At 40.6% G+C, this 17,921-nt stretch overlaps 1 protein-coding gene across 2 annotated transcripts in view; it reads right to left on the bottom strand.

Moving 5' to 3' along the window:
- The window catches only part of Hmgs (hydroxymethylglutaryl-CoA synthase), a 41,291-nt gene that overhangs the window by 12,324 nt on the left and 11,046 nt on the right, over positions 1 to 17,921 (bottom strand). For both annotated transcript variants that reach the window (XM_071682946.1, XM_071682938.1), the window contains exons 5-7: positions 13,093 to 13,218; positions 4,441 to 4,602; positions 44 to 206 (exon numbers count right to left, since the gene is read on the bottom strand). In XM_071682946.1, the coding sequence (XP_071539047.1) occupies positions 44 to 206; positions 4,441 to 4,602; positions 13,093 to 13,218 (451 nt within the window). The remainder of the gene's footprint in view (positions 1 to 43; positions 207 to 4,440; positions 4,603 to 13,092; positions 13,219 to 17,921) is intronic.

The following is a 17,921-nucleotide window of genomic DNA, read 5'->3' on the forward strand; positions in this document are numbered from 1 at the left end:
TCAGAAGCTGTCATAATTCAAAATTATAACATTGCTACCTTACCTAAATGCCTCAAGTCCAGGGTACTTTGATGCAACTTTGTCTGCAGGGGTATTGAGGAAATCATTGAAAGCTAAACGAGCAAGTGACTTCTGCACCAACTTGCAGAACGGAGAATGGAAGATAACAGCATCAAGTTGGTCCAGGGTCATAGGTGGTGATGAGGCTGTGGATATAAAATTTTATCAATACTAAAGTGACAACAGAATGAAAGTCCTTAACATTAAAATAGCTGCCGATGTGAAATATGAATTCAAAAGAAGTAATTGAGATTTAATTTACATAAATGAAACCTTGGAATTAATACCACTTCTGTAAATTAACTGATACAGGGCATGTACAACTATATTACAAGCATGGCACTATTGCAAGGATCTCATTCTTAGTATCTGCATTATCATATAGAGAAGCATGAATGAATTAAAGTGGTATCATATTACTGTATATGATGAATCAAAACTATAAAACAAAAACACATTAGTTATAAAGAAAAGACCTTTTTCTACTTTGGTGGAATAAGGGTCTGGAAACTTGCCCGCAATACACTTAGGGATCATTCTTCAAAAAATCACTCCACTCTATTATAGTTTCTATATTTCAAAAAATGATGCAGCACATGGTTAATATCTATAAGACTGACCAAGATCTTCAGTTAAAGAGAGGAATTTGTAACCTACAGGAAAGTATCCAAGAGAACCAACTACAATATTAATCGAAGCACAGTGAAACATTTTTCTGGATATTTATCTTCAAGATATGTAAATATCTTGATAATAATCATATCCTACATTTATGTCTAACCATAAGGTTTATGAACATGCAAATACTCAGGCTCTGGATTTTTTCTAAATCATTGGTAAACTTATCATGGTATTCTCATATAATTCCTAAGAAGTTCTTTCATCAACTTGTATTTCCTCTCCCTGTAAAATAATGGAACTGTCTTTCATCTTCATCTGGGTGATATTAGTGACTGTGTCCATCAGAGCAATAATAACTTACTCCATACATGTACCCTCACTGGAGCAAACACCATATATGATAACAAATCTCCAAGAATAACTAACTAATAGGAATACACTTAGGCATCCACAAAAATTATTACATTTCATGGAGGCTTCCTAATAATTGATTAAAACTTTCATATGGTGATTCTAGTTCTACTAACCATAATCAGATAAGTTTTAGTTACCATGAGAAGGCCTTTGTGAATCTGGAACTTTTCCTCTTGCTCACAATAAAATATATTTATCTATTTTGCTTTGTCGCTGTCTCCCACATTAGCGAGGTAGCGCAAGGAAACAGACGAAAGAATGGCCCAACCCACCCACATACACATGTATGTACATACACGTCAACACACGCAAATATACATACCCATACATCTCAACGTATACATATATATACACACACAGACATATACATATATACACATGTACATAATTCATACTGTCTGCCTTTATTTATTCCCATCGACACCCCGCCACACATGAAATAACAACCCCCTCCCCCCTCATGTGTGCGAGGTAGCGCTAGGAAAAGACAACAAAGGACCCATTCGTTCACACTCAGTCTCTAGCTGTCATGTAATAATGCACCGAAACCACAGCTCCCTTTCCACATCCAGGCCCCACAGAACTTTCCATGGTTTACCCCAGACGCTTCACATGCCCTGGTTCAATCCATACTACTTAAAATAATTAGCCCATGTATTCACGCACGTCATACAAGGCAACTAGGACAGGTGGGGGTAAGTGGCTAGAAATTTTCCCTTCCTGTATCAACTTCCAAAAGAACAAACAGAGCAAGGAGTCAAGAGAGGAATTCTCCCTAAGGCTTAGTCATCTGTTCATGATGCTATCTCACTCATGTGGGAAATGGCTAGCATGTATAGAAAAAAAAAAAATATTCATATTCTAACCTACCAGTGGCAAGGAATTACTTAATCATGTATGGATATCTATGTACATGGCACTAATATATGATTATTCATATACGAGCCAATGATGTTCTGAAGCTGCAACATCAGTTACAACTGAACCTGACATGGGTAGGATGGAAGGTATTTCAACTAGGCATCCTTTTTGTAGTCATCTGTATATGGCACTTTTGCTTCGAGTAATTCTTATACTATCCAAAATTCATGAACTTTCACTTCTGATTTCATTCTTTACATTTCTGGCTCCCAGAGCCTTCTCTCCCACCCTGTGACTCACTTCTGCTTCCACTCCTATATTTCTCCATTCAAACTTATATCCCAACTACCTTGTCCCTCAACCCTACTGAACCTAATACCTTGCTCTTATTCATGTTTACTCTTAACTTTCTCCAAAGTTTCTCCAAACTCAGTCACCAACTTCTGCAGTTTATCACACAAATCAGCCACTAGAGCTGTATCATCAGTGAACAACTGACTCACTTCCCGGGTCCTCTCATCTCCAACAGACTGCATACTCGCCCCTCTCTCCAAAACTCTTGCATTTACCTCCCTAACAACTCCATCCATAAACAAATCAAACAACCATGGGGACATCACACACTCCTGTCATAGACCGACATTCACAGGGAACCAATCACTTTCCTCTCTTCCTACTCGTACACATGCCTTACATCCTTAGTAAAAACTTTTCACAGCTTTTAGCAACTTACCACCCGCACCATATACTATCAAAACTTTCCACAAAGCATCTCTATCCACCCTATCATATGCCTTCTCCAGAATCATAAATGCTACATACAAATCCATTTGTTTTTCTATATATTTCTCACATACATTCTTTAAAGCAAACACCTGATCCACACATCTTCTAACACTTCTAAAACTACACTGCTCTTCCCCAATCTGATGCTCTGTACATACCTTCACCCTCTCAATCAATACCCTCCCATATAATCTCCCAGGAATACTCAACAAACTTATGCCTCTGTAGTTTGAACACTCACCTTTATCCCCTTTGCCTTTGTACAATGGTACTATGCACGCATTCTGCCAATCCTCAGCCACTTCACCATGGTCCATACACACACTGAATATCCTTACCAACCAGTCAACAACAACAGTCACCCCCTTTTTTATCAAATTCCACTGCAGTACCATCCAAACCCACTGCCTTCCCGGATTTCATCTCCCACAAAGCTTTCACTACCTCTTCTCTCTTTCCCAAACCATTCTCCCAGACCCTCTCACTTTGCACACCACCCCAACCAAAACACCCTATATCTGTCACTCTATCATCAAACACATTCAATAAACCTTCAAAATACTCACTCCATCTCCTTCTCACTTCATCACTACCTGCTTTTGTCTCCCCACTTGCCCCCTTCACTGATATTCCCATTTGTTCTCATGTCTTATGCACATTATTTACTTCCTTTCAAAACATCTTTTTATTCTCCCTAAAATCTAATGATACTCTCTCACCCCATTCTCATTTGCCCTCTTTTTCAACCCCTGCACCTTTCTCTTGACCTCCTACCACTTTCTTTCATTCATCTCAGTCATTTGCATTACTTCCCTGCAAGTATTATCAAAACACCTCTCTTTTCTCTTTCACTAACAACCTTACTTTTTTATCCCACCACTCACTACCCTTTCTACTCTGCCCACCTTCCACCTTTCTCATCCCACAAGCATTTTTTGCATAAGCCATCAGTGCTTCCCTAAATACATCCCATTCCTCACCTACTCTCCTCATGTCATTTGCTCTCACCTTTCGCCACAAGTCTCCTTTCCTTTACTAATACAGTACTTGAACATCATTCCATATCTGCTCAATGTCTCCCATTGTAGAACTAAGAACAGCCTCCTTTGTATACGTCCACTCTCTAGTTGTCATGTATAATACACAGAAAACCAGAGTCCCCTATCCATAACCAAGCACCACAGACCTTTCTGTGTTTTCCGATTCTTTCGCATGCTCTAGTTCAGCTCACTGAGAATGTTAAGAATATCACCCACAGTACATCACTTCAATTCACTTAAACACCAAACAAAACCTAAACCATTTATCCTCATGAGAATTAGATCACTCACACTGTTCTGGGACACATCAAATACTTTTTTGCCAAAGTTTTTTCAAGATCTTAATAATCATTTACTTAATGCACATCATTTTATCTGAAAATCTTCATGAAATGCATTTGTACTAACTCCAACACCATCTAACTACGGAATTATCTATATCAATATAACTGAAAAAATCCATAAAAGACAAAGAAATGGCAATGCAATCCTACATTATGCTCAAAAGATAATTACTGTTGTAACAGAACAAAAGAAGAGCAAAGCATTACTGAAGAAGTTACTTCAAAAGACACCCATCTGATCCTGAAAACACTACAGGCTGAAGAAATATGGGCATGAATCTGTAAATATGTCTGAATCTTCATGAAGTACTTACCATTCTTGGACGCATCTGATTTGCGGGAAAATGTTTGATAGCAGGCATCCAGTGCTGACAAATAACACTGTATTGAGAGTTTGCCATCTACAGTTGGATACTCAGATGACAGATCAGGTTTGTAAAAGTCATATACATGGCACATATGTGATCCTCGAACTCCTGGAATACATCAATATATTAGAAAAGACTGTCCATTGTCTACTAACAGTAATTTAGCTGAAAGATATGTCATAGACTAATTATCTGGAGCCTCATATTTCACGTATGCTATTTCAGATTCTCATGCATCAAACATAACTAAAAAAAATTTGATATACAAAACAAAAGCAACTACAGATCATCCTACACATATATAAAAGAGCAAGTGCATATGTAAGAGTGGATAAGGAGTTGAGCAAAAGTTCTGGTTTACATGTGGGTGTGAGGCATGGCTGTCTGATGTCACTAGGGCTTTTTAACATATATATGGATGGAGTGAAAAGAGAGATGAAAGCAAAACTAGGGAAACAGGGGGCCCAGAGATGGAGTGTGGTGGTGAGGTATGGTGGCTAGTGACAAGCCTGTCTGTAGATGGTACTGTGTTGTTTGATAAGAGTGAAGAGAAGTTGCAGAAGGTTGCAACTGTTTTATGATGTGTGTCAGCATAGGCAACTGAAAGTATATGCAAATAAACGTAGAGTAATGGAGCTTGACAAGAAACAGTGTGAAAGTATAGACTTTGCAAAGCCCTACAAAGTGAGAGAAGAAAGTGTGCTAAACTGTGTTATAGATGTTGGGTAGAAAGACTGAAACAGATGACAGAATTTAAGTACTTAGAAAATGGCAAACTTTGGTGATATAGAAAATAAGATAACTGATAGAGCAGTACAGGATAGGAGAGTCAGTGGGTCCCTAAGCAGATTAATGAAGGGCAGATGTGTAAGTATGGAAGTGAGTGAAGAAAGGATTAAGGGAGAGTATAGTCCTTCCAAACCTGGTCTATGCAGTCAAAACTCTGACATGGAATGAATCACAGAGGTCATGAATCTCATCTGTGGAAATGAGTTAGGACGAGCATGTGGTATGACTAGATGGGATGAAGGAAGAAATGAGGGGTTGTACGAGACTTTTTATGGAAGGGAATGCAAAGGGAATGAATTGCAGAGTGACAGAGTAGGCAAAATATAATACTTTGAGGTGGTTTGGGCCATGTGGAAAGAATGTTAGACCTAGAGTTTACAAGGAAAGTGTAAGACAGTACCATTAAAAAGGGTTGGTGTGAAAGAAAGACCACCTGTGACATGGGGTAATAGAGTAGAAAAGTAAAAGGGAGGAAAATGGTGGAAAAAAAATACATGGAATGGTGTCTGTGAAGGAGGCATGTAAAGACAGTGATAAGTGGAGACCCTTTTGCAATAGCCACCCCCTTGATTAGAGTTTCCAGAAAGAATGGACATCAGAGATCCAGATAGACAGACAGACACAAATATAAATATTAATGTATCTACCTATCCAGATATTATACTTGTTTGTCATTTTCCATTTTAATGAGAATAGCCACGAACAGACTCATCCTCTCTGTAGCTATTATTATTAGGTCCCAGAGACTGCCATTCAAAACCAAGCACCAAAGTTTCAAATGATTGCTTCACATACCAAGGGTCAGCCAAATGGCAGCATGTTTCCCCCAAGCACTGTACAAAATCAACCTAATTTCCTCCTATCCATGTACGCCTATCCCCTTGACTTCTCCCTTTCAGTGATAATTTTACATCACTTCCCATTTTGAATCCTTTAATGTAAATGTTGCTTCCAGTAACAACTATACTATAAAGAATACCTTAATCAGGAGCTCACCAGAAAGTTCTGCAGGCTATGTTCATAGAGTACCATGTAAAAATTGTGATAACTTTTTATGCTGGGCAGACTGGTAAGAATCTTTCTGTTAGAATTAAGCATCATAAATTTAGTATAAGAACAAGGCAAGAATCAAATCCTTGTTCAATTATGTTAAAAATTATGATCACTGTATTGACTGGATATACCATATACTGACTGTAATACCATTACAGTTATCAACTCTAACTCCTGTACCAAGAGAAATATCAATGATTTTCTATAATCAAATACACAAAGAATTGTAACATTAATATTATTGAAGGTGTATACAAATTGGATAGCTTTATTGTTGATAAAATTTGTAAACAGTTCCCTTTCTTATCCACATAATGAATTTTATGATACCCATGTTTCCAAACTTGAACACACTAGACCTCCATTTGGGTAGTCACTTGTTTACCAAATGGCATCCTGGCTATGCCTTTTCCTTGTATATCAACTGACTGTTATATTTCTTTCTTGTATCTCCCCTGATGATGTGATCATTACACAAAATTGCACTTCGGAACTATCGTGTTTCATTTCCCCGTGGATTAGAAGGAATCTACTTGATTACACGCTTACTTGTGATATTTTCCATTTTTCAAAGAGGTGGAAGGCTGGAGTGAAAATGATCTTGAGCAATCGGGGCCTGAACATACAGGAGGGTGAGAGGCGTACAAGGAACAGAGTGAATTGGGACAATGTGGTAAACTGGGGTCGATGTGCTGTTAATAGACTGAACTAGGGCATGTGGAGCACCTGGGGTAAAACATGGGGAAAGGTCTGTGGGGCCTGGATGTGGATAGGTAGCTGTGGTTTCGATGCATTACACATGACAGCTAGAGACTGAGTATATGTATATGTATGTATATGTGTGTTATGGGGGTTTATGTATATATGAGTGGATGGGCCATTCTTTGTCTGTTTCCTGGTATTACCTCGCTGACGTGAGAAACAGCAATTAAGGATAATAAAAAAAATTTTTAATTTATTATACTTTGTCGCTGTCTCCCACGTTGGTGAGGTAGCGCAAGGAAACAGACAAAAGAATGGCCCATCCCACCCACATACACATATATATATATATGCGTCCACACATGCACATATACATACCTGTACATCTCAATGTATACATATATATACACACAGACATATACATATATACATCTGGGCCTTTGAGGGAATATCTTCACCTGGCCCCCTTCTCTGTTCCTTCTTTTGGAAAACTGAAAAAAAACGAGAGGGGAGGATTTCCAGCTACCCGCTCCCTCCCCTTTTAGCCGCCTTCTACAACACGCTGGGAATACCAGGGAAGTATTCTTTCTTCCCTATCCCCAAGGATATATATATATATATATATATATATATATATATATATATATCCCTGGGGATAGGGGAGCAAGAATACTTCCCACGTATTCCCTGCGTGTCGTAGAAGGCGACTAAAAGGGGAGGGAGCGGGGGGCTGGAAATCCTCCCCTCTCGTTTTTTTTTAATTTTCCAAAAGAAGGAACAGAGAATTGGGCCAGGTGAGGGTAGTCCTCAAAGGCTCAGTCCTCTGTTCTTAACGCTACCTCGCTAATATTTATTTATTCTACTTTGTCGCTGTCTCCCGCGTTAGCGAAGTATCGCAAGGAAACACACGAAAGAATGGACCAACCCACCCACATACACATGTATATACATACACGTCCACACACGCAAATGTACATACCCATACATCTCAACGTATACATATATATATACACACAGACATATACATATATACACATGTACATAATTCATAGTCTGCCTCTATTCATTCCCATTGCCACCCTGCCACACATGAAATAATAACCCCCTCCCCCCGTGCGTGAGGAAGCACTAGAAAAGACAACAAAGGCCATATTTGTTCACACTCAGTCTCTAGCTGTCATGTAACAATGCACCGAAACCACAGCTCCCTTTCCACATCCAGGCCCCACAGACCTTTCCATGTTGTTCGCTGATGATACAGCGCTGGTGGCTAATTCATATGAGAAACTGCAGAAGCTTGTGACTGAGTTTGTTAGTGTGAGAAAGAAGAAAGCTGAGAGTAAATGTGAATAAGAGCAGGGTTACTAGGTACAGTAGGGTTGAGGGGCAAGTCAATTGGGATGTAAGTTTGAATGGAGAAAAACTAAAGGAAGTGAAGTGTTTTAGACATCTGGAGTGGATTTGGCAGCGGATGGAACCATGGCAGCAGAAGTGAGTCACAGGGTGGGGGAGGGGGCGAACACAACTGACTCACTTCCCAATCTCTCACATCCACAACAGATTGCATACTTGCCCCTCTTTCCAAAACTCTTGCATTCACCTCCCTAACAACCCCATCCATAAACAAATTAAACAACTATGGAGACATCACGCACCCCTGCCGCAAACCAACATTCACTGAGAACCAGTCACTTTCCTCTCTTCCTACTCATTCACATGCCTTACATCATCGATAAAAACTTTTCACTGCTTCTAACAACTTCAACTTACCTACCACACCACATACTCTTAATACCTTCCACAGAGCATCTCTATCAACTCTTATCATATGCCTTCTCCAGATCCATAAATGCTACATACAAATCCATTTGCTTTTCTAAGTATTTCTCACATACATTCTTCAAAGCAAACACCTGATCCACACATCCTCTACCACTTCTGAAACCACACTGTTCTTCCCCAATCTGATGCTCTGTACATGTCTTCACCCTCTCAATCAATATCCTCCCATATAGTTTCCCAGGAATACTCAACAAACTTATACATCTGCAATTTGAGCACTCACCTTTATCTCCTTTTCCTTTGTACAATGGCACTATGCATGTATTCTGCCAATCCTCAGACACCTCACCATGAGTCATACATACATTAAATATCCTTACCAACCAGTCAACAATACAGTCACCCCCATTTTTGATACATTCCACTGCAATACCATCCAAACCTGCTGCCTTGCCAGCTTTCATCTTCCACTAAGCTTTTACTACCTCTTCTCTGTTTACCAGATCATTCTTCCTAACCCTCTCACTTCGCACACCACCTCGACCAAAACACCCTATATCTGCCACTCTATCATCTAACACATTCAACAAACCTTCAAAATACTCACTCCATCTCCTCTCTCTCTCTCTCTCTCTGCATATATATATATATATATATATATATATATATATATATATATATATATATATATATATATATATATATATACATTTCTTTTATTTTTCTTTATATATGCATGCCATTTCCCATGTCAGATGAAGTAGCATTCAAGAACAGATGACTGAGCCTCAAAGGGAAAACTCCTCACTTGGCTCCCATCTCTTTCCCCTCTTTTGGAAAAGTAAAACTGGAGGGGAGGATTTCCAGCCCCTCGCTCCCATCCCTATTAGTTGCCTTCTATAACATGCAGGGAATACAAGGCAAGTACTCTTTCTCCCCTATCCCCAGGGATATTTACATACACATTTACACAAATATATACACATACATATGCACGTACATATTCATACTTGTTCACCATTGTCCATTACCAACACCACCCTGCCCAAAAGGAAACAATAGACATGCATCAAGGAAAAGAAAAAAAGATAAAATATACACACTTTTCTTCCCACACCCAATCGCTACCCACTGCATTAGCAAGGCAGTAACAGGAAAGACGAAAAAATGTTATATCCACTCACAATCCTTACACAAGCTGACATGTGTAATGCACTGAAATCACAGCTCCCTATCCACATCCAGGATCCACAGACCTTTCCATGGTTTACCCCGGAAGTGAGTCATAGGGTGAGGGACAGAGCAACGGTCCTGGGAGCACTGAAGAATATGTTGAAAGAGAAAACTTTATCTGGGAGGGTAAAAATTAGTGTGTTTTAAGGAATAGCAGTCCAAACAATATCATAAGGATGCAAGGCATGGGATACACATTAAGTTTGTGCAGTGGAGGGTGGATGTGTTGGAAATGAAATGTTTGAGGACAATATGTGGTCTGAGGTGGTTTGACCGAGAAATTAATGTAAAGGTAAGTAAGAGATATGTGAGCATTAGGCAGAAGTAATCAGTAGGAACATTAGGTACGAGACTCTGCAAACACTGCCTCAGAGTTGCCCTCTGCCAGTCGCCTCTTAAGGGTGAGGCACTAAAGGCTAAGAAGCAGCACTGGAGTTCACTAGTTATGGGGACTCTATTGCCAAGGCCACCCCTTTGAGGGAGTTCCATTTGGGAACAAGCATCAGAGAGATAGATAAATACAGGGGTCAAATTCCTGACCAAATTGTATTTAATGTAACCCTTATGAATGGTTTACTATACCAGCATTCTGTACCTGAAGCAACTAGCTTACCACCCATATACAGTAGCACATTCTCTCATGACATAATTTAGATGATATCTAATCAAAACTTACTGAAAAATGTACAGTACTGATACATGGTGAGGACATTAGGTGCAGCTGAAGTGGTGATGAGGTGGAAATGGTCACTGAGATTGAGAGGGAAGGTTGCCATGTCACTGGTAATGCAGGAGATATTCAATAGTTTAACATTAAAAATATAAAAGTAACAGAGATAAACCCAAAGACCTGGCTACAACCATAAGTTCTTGACCAGCATCAAACCTCCAAAACACTTCTAATTTAACTTCAAGAGTGAAAGCCTTATTTCCTGTACTCACATGGGTATCTTACACATTTCTTCCAGTTATTCTATAATGCCTACAATCATTGTGAATATGACAAATAACTAGGGAGTGGTGAACAGAAATGAAAGTATTTTTTCAGCTGACAGGATACAAGTTGAATGGTATTTTGCTGACAATCAATTTATGCATGTTCAGTACAAAAATACCTCAAATTATGGAGATATTCATTTTCATCAACAGAAAATTTTCTTTTTGAAATTAATCATATATACAGATTGGGGAAGAGCAGTGTGGTTTCAGAAGTGGTAGAGGATGTGTGGATCAGGTGTTTGCTTTGAAGAATGTATGCGAGAAATACTTAGAAAAGCAAATGGATTTGTATGTAGCATTTATGGATCTGGAGAAGGCATATGATAGAGTTGATAGAGATGCTCTGTGGAAGGTATTAAGAATATATGGTGTGGGAGGCAAGTTGTTAGAAGCAGTGAAAAGTTTTTATCGAGGATGTAAGGCATGTGTACGTGTAGGAAGAGAGGAAAGTGATTGGTTCTCAGTGAATGTAGGTTTGCGGCAGGGGTGTGTGATGTCTCCATGGTTGTTTAATTTGTTTATGGATGGGGTTGTTAGGGAGGTAAATGCAAGAGTCTTGGAAAGAGGGGCAAGTATGAAGTCTGTTGGGGATAAGAGAGCTTGGGAAGTGAGTCAGTTGTTGTTCGCTGATGATACAGCGCTGGTGGCGGATTCATGTGAGAAACTGCAGAAGCTGGTGACGGAGTTTGGTAAAGTGTGTGGAAGAAGAAAGTTAAGAGTAAATGTGAATAAGAGCAAGGTTATTAGGTACAGTAGGGTTGAGGGTCAAGTCAATTGGGAGGTGAGTTTGAATGGAGAAAAACTGGAGGAAGTGAAGTGTTTTAGATATCTGGGAGTGGATCTGTCAGCGGATGGAACCATGGAAGCGGAAGTGGATCATAGGGTGGGGGAGGGGGCGAAAATTTTGGGAGCCTTGAAAAATGTGTGGAAGTCGAGAACATTATCCCGGAAAGCAAAAATGGGTATGTTTGAAGGAATAGTAGTTCCAACAATGTTGTATGGTTGCGAGGCGTGGGCTATGGATAGAGTTGTGCGCAGGAGGATGGATGTGCTGGAAATGAGATGTTTGAGGACAATGTGTGGTGTGAGGTGGTTTGATCGAGTAAGTAACGTAAGGGTAAGAGAGATGTGTGGAAATAAAAAGAGCCTGGTTGAGAGAGCAGAAGAGGGTGTTTTGAAATGGTTTGGGCACATGGAGAGAATGAGTGAGGAAAGATTGACCAAGAGGATATATGTGTCGGAGGTGGAGGGAACGAGGAGAAGAGGGAGACCAAATTGGAGGTGGAAAGATGGAGTGAAAAGGATTTTGTGTGATCGGGGCCTGAACATGCAGGAGGGTGAAAGGAGGGCAAGGAATAGAGTGAATTGGAGCGATGTGGTATACAGGGGTTGACGTGCTGTCAGTGGATTGAATGAAGGCATGTGAAGCGTCCGGGGTAAACCATGGAAAGCTGTGTAGGTATGTATATTTGCATGTGTGGACGTGTGTGTGTACATGTGTATGGGGGGGTTGGGCCATTTCTTTCGTCTGTTTCCTTGCGCTACCTCGCAAACGCGGGAGACAGCGACAAAGTATAAAAAAAAAAAAAAAAAAAAACATAAACTTATTTTTCTAATCTGTCAAAAGTCTAAAAAGTCATTAAAAGAGAGCCTAATCACATATTCTAAAGAGCTGTAAATCCAAACCATCACAACAAGCAGTGTCATAACCTGAAGCCTTCTAGCTGTTTCTCTATAAATAAGGAACCTAAATCATACAACTATCCCTAGGGATAGGGGAGAAAGAATACTTCCCGTATATTCCCTGCGTGTCATAGAAGGAAACAAAAGGGGACAGAGTGGGGGGCTGGAAATCTTCCTCTCCCATTTTTTAAATTTCCAAAAGAAGGAACAGACAAAGGGACCAAGTGAGGATATTCCCTCTAAGGCTCAGTTCTCTGTTCTTGGTGCTAGCTCGTTATGTGGGAAATGGAGAACATGTCTAAAAAAAAAAATCATGCAACTATAATGTTATGTCTAACATTAGGGAGCAACCCATACCTTTCTCCATGATAAGTGGAGCATGTGGGCCCACCAGCATGGCCACTGCACCAGCACCACCAGTGGGTCTTGCTGGTCCTGTAGCATAAACTGCTATGTCACCAGCCACCACCACAGCATACCGACCTGTGAAAAAGATATGGTGATCAATCAAATTCAAAGAATCATCACTCTACTCATAATCACAGAAATAATCACTAAGTCTACAGCAAGATGGATCATAAAAAATCTTCACTAAACACATCAGACACTTTACATATCAGAAAGGTACACATTGAACAACACTGGGTGTACCAAATTTTTATAAAAAAAAGGCATATATGTATATAGGAGAGATAGGTAGTATGTTTGAGGAAAGGAACCTGGATGTTTTGGCTCTGAGTGAAACGAAGCTCAAGGGTAAAGGGGAAGAGTGGTTTGGGAATGTCTTGGGAGCAAAGTCAGGGGTTAGTGAGAGGACAAGAGCAAGGGAAGGAGTAGCAGTACTCCTGAAACGGGAGTTGTGGGAGTATGTGATAGAATATAAGAAAGTAAATTCTCGATTAATATGGGTAAAACTGAAAGTTGATGGAGAGAGATGGGTGATTATTGGTGCATATGCACCTGGGCATGAGAAGAAAGATCATGAGAGGCAAGTGTTTTGGGAGCAGCTGAATGAGTGTGTTAGTGGTTTTGATGCACGAGACCGGGTTATAGTGATGGGTGATTTGAATGCAAAGGTGAGTAATGTGGCAGTTGAGGGAATAATTGGTATACATGGGGTGTTCAGTGTTGTAAATGGAAATGGTGAAAAGCTTGTAGATTTATGTGCTGAAAAAGGACTGGTGACTGGGAATACCTGGTTTAAAAAGCGAGATATACATAAGTATACGTATGTAAGTAGGAGAGATGGCCAGAGAGCGTTATTGGATTACGTGTTAATTGACAGGCGTGCAAAAGAGAGACTTTTGGATGTTAATGTGCTGAGAGGTGCAACTGGAGGGATGTCTGATCATTATCTTGTGGAGGCTAAGGTGAAGATTTGTATGGGTTTTCAGAAAAGAAGAGTGAATGTTAGGGTGAAGAGGGTGGTGAGAGTAACTGAGCTTGGGAAGGAGACTTGTGTGAGGAAGTACCAGGAGAGACTGAGTACAGAATGGAAAAAGGTGAGAACAATGGAAGTAAGGGGAGTGGGGGAGGAATGGGATGTATTTAGGGAATCAGTGATGGATTGCGCAAAAGATGCTTGTGGCATGAGAAGAGTGGGAGGTGGGTTGATTAGAAAGGGTAGTGAGTGGTGGGATGAAGAAGTAAGAGTATTAGTGAAAGAGAAGAGAGAGGCATTTGGACGATTTTTGCAGGGAAAAAATGCAATTGAGAGGGAGATGTACAAAAGAAAGAGACAGGAGGTCAAGAGAAAGGTGCAAGAGGTGAAAAAGAGGGCAAATGAGAGTTGGGGTGAGAGAGTATCATTAAATTTTAGGGAGAAAAAAAAGATGTTCTGGAAGGAGGTAAATAAAGTGCGTAAGACAAGGGAGCAAATGGGAACTTCAGTGAAGGGCGCAAATGGGGAAGTGATAACAAGTAGCGGTGATGTGAGAAGGAGATGGAGTAAGTATTTTGAAGGTTTGTTGAAAGTGTTTGATGATAGAGTGGCAGATATAGGGTGTTTTGGTCGAGGTGGTGTGCAAAGTGAGAGGGTTAGGGAAAATGATTTGGGAAACAGAGAAGAGGTAGTAAAAGCTTTGCGGAAGATGAAAGCCGGCAAGGCAGCAGGTTTGGATGGTATTGCAGTGGAATTTATTAAAAAAGGGGGTGACTGTATTATTGACTGGTTGGTAAGGTTATTTAATGTATGTATGACTCATGGTGAGGTGCCTGAGGATTGGCAGAATGCGTGCATAGTGCCATTGTACAAAGGCAAAGGGGATAAGAGTGAGTGCTCAAATTACAGAGGTATAAGTTTGTTGAGTATTCCTGGTAAATTACATGGGAGGGTATTGATTGAGAGGGTGAAGGCATGTACAGAGCATCAGATTGGGGAAGAGCAGTGTGGTTTCAGAAGTGGTAGAGGATGTGTGGATCAGGTGTTTGCTTTGAAGAATGTATGTGAGAAATACTTAGAAAAGCAAATGGATTTGTATGTAGCATTTATGGATCTGGACAAGGCATATGATAGAGTTGATAGAGATGCTCTGTGGAAGGAATTAAGAATATATGGTGTGGGAGGCAAGTTGTTAGAAGCAGTGAAAAGTTTTTATCGAGGATGTAAGGCATGTGTACGTGTAGGAAGAGAGGAAAGTGATTGGTTCTCAGTGAATGTAGGTTTGAGGCAGGGGTGTGTGATGTCTCCATGGTTGTTTAATTTGTTTATGGATGGGGTTGTTAGGGAGGTGAATGCAAGAGTTTTGGAAAGAGGGGCAAGTATGAAGTCTGTTGGGGATGAGAGAGCTTGGGAAGTGAGTCAGTTGTTGTTCGCTGATGATACAGCGCTGGTGGCTGATTCATGTGAGAAACTGCAGAAGCTGGTGACTGAGTTTGGTAAAGTGTGTGAAGAAGAAAGTTAAGAGTAAATGTGAATAAGAGCAAGGTAATTAGGTACAGTAGGGTTGAGGGTCAAGTCAATTGGGAGGTAAGTTTGAATGGAGAAAAACTGGAGGAAGTAAAGTGTTTTAGATATCTGGGAGTGGATCTGGCAGCGGATGGAACCATGGAAGTGGAAGTGGATCATAGGGTGGGGGAGGGGGGCGAAAATCCTGGGAGCCTTGAAGAATGTGTGGAAGTCGAGAACATTATCTCGGAAAGCAAAAATGGGTATGTTTGAAGGAATAGTGGTTCCAACAATGTTGTATGGTTGCGAGGCGTGGGCTATGGATAGAGTTGTGCGCAGGAGGATGGATGTGCTGGAAATGAGATGTTTGAGGACAATGTGTGGTGTGAGGTGGTTTGATCGAGTAAGTAAAGTAAGGGTAAGAGAGATGTGTGGAAATAAAAAGAGCGTGGTTGAGAGAGCAGAAGAGGGTGTTTTGAAATGGTTTGGGCACATGGAGAGAATGAGTGAGGAAAGATTGACCAAGAGGATATATGTGTCGGAGGTGGAGGGAACGAGGAGAAGTGGGAGACCAAATTGGAGGTGGAAAGATGGAGTGAAAAAGATTTTGTGTGATCGGGGCCTGAACATGCAGGAGGGTGAAAGGAGGGCAAGGAATAGAGTGAATTGGATCGATGTGGTATACCGGGGTTGACGTGCTGTCAGTGGATTAAATCAGGGCATGTGAAGTGTCTGGGGTAAACCATGGAAAGCTGTGTAGGTATGTATATTTACGTGTGTGGACGTATGTATATACATGTGTATGGGGGTGGGTTGGGCCATTTCTTTCGTCTGTTTCCTTGCGCTACCTCGCAAACGCGGGAGACAGCGGCAAAAAAAAAAATAAAATAAAAAATAAAAATAAAAATAAATAAATATGTACATTTGCATGTGTGGACGTGTAGGTATATACATGTGTATGGGGGCGGGCTGGGCCATTTCTTTCGTCTGTTTCCTTGCGCTACCTCGCTAACGCAGGAGACAGCGACAAAGCAAAATAAAACCATGGAAAGTTCTGTGGGGCCTGGATGTGGAAAGGGAGCTGTGGTTTCGGGCATTATTACATGACAGCTAGAGACTGAGTGTGAACGAATGGGGCCTTTGTTATCTTTTCCTAGCACTACCTCGCACACATGAGGGGGGAGGGGATGGTATTCCATGTGTGGCGAGGTGGCAATGGGAATAAAGGCAGACAGTATGAATTATGTACATGTGTATATATGTATATGTTTGTGTGTGTACATATATGTGTACATTGAGATGTATAGGTATGTATATTTGCGTGTGTGGACGTGCATGTATATACATGTGTATGGGGGTGGGTTGGGCCATTTTTTCGTCTATTTCCTTGCGCTACCTTGCAAACACGGGAGACAGCGACAAAGCAAAACAAATAAATAAATAAATATATCTATTTATGATAGAGTTGACAGAGATGCTCTGTGGAAGGTATTAAGAATATATGGTGTGGGAGGCAAGTTGTTAGAAGCAGTGAAAAGTTTTTATCGAGGATGTAAGGCATGTGTATGTGTAGGAAGAAAGGAAAGTGATTGGTTCTTAGTGAATGTTGGTTTGCAGCAGGGGTGAGTGATGTCTCCATGGTAGTTTAATTTGTTCATGGATGGGGTTGTTAGGGAGGTGAATGCAAGAGTTTTGGAAAGAGGGGCAAGTATGCAGTCTGTTATGGATGAGAGAGCTTGGGAAGCGAGTCAGTTGTTGTTCACTGATGATACAGCGCTGGTGGCTGATCCATGTGAGAAACTGCAGAAGCTGGTGACTGAGTTTGGTAAAGTGTGTGAAAGAAGAAAGCAAGTTTATTAGGTACAGTAGGGTTGAGGGTCAAGTCAATTGGGAGGTAAGTTTGAATGGAGAAAAACTGGAGGAAGTGAAGTGTTTTAGATATCTGGGAGTGGATTTGGCAGCGGATGGAACCATGGAAGCGGAAATGAATCATAGGCTGGGGGAGGGGGTGAAAATTCTTGGAGCGTTGAAAAATGTGTCGAAGTCGAGAACATTACCTCAGAAAGCAAAAATGGGTATGTTTGAAGGAAAAGTCGTTCCAACAATGTTATATGGTTGAGAGGCATGGGCAACCATAGAGTTGTGCAGAGGAGGGTGGATGTGCTGGAAATGAGATGTTTGAGGACAATATGTTGTGTGAGGTGGTTTGATCGAGTAAGTAGTAATAGGGTAAGAGAGATGTGTGGTTATAAAATGAGTGTGGTTGAGAGAGCAGAAGAGAGCGTTTTGAAATGGTTTG

The sequence above is a fragment of the Panulirus ornatus genome, chromosome 3, assembly GCF_036320965.1.
Source record: "Panulirus ornatus isolate Po-2019 chromosome 3, ASM3632096v1, whole genome shotgun sequence".
Lineage (NCBI taxonomy): Eukaryota > Metazoa > Arthropoda > Malacostraca > Decapoda > Palinuridae > Panulirus > Panulirus ornatus.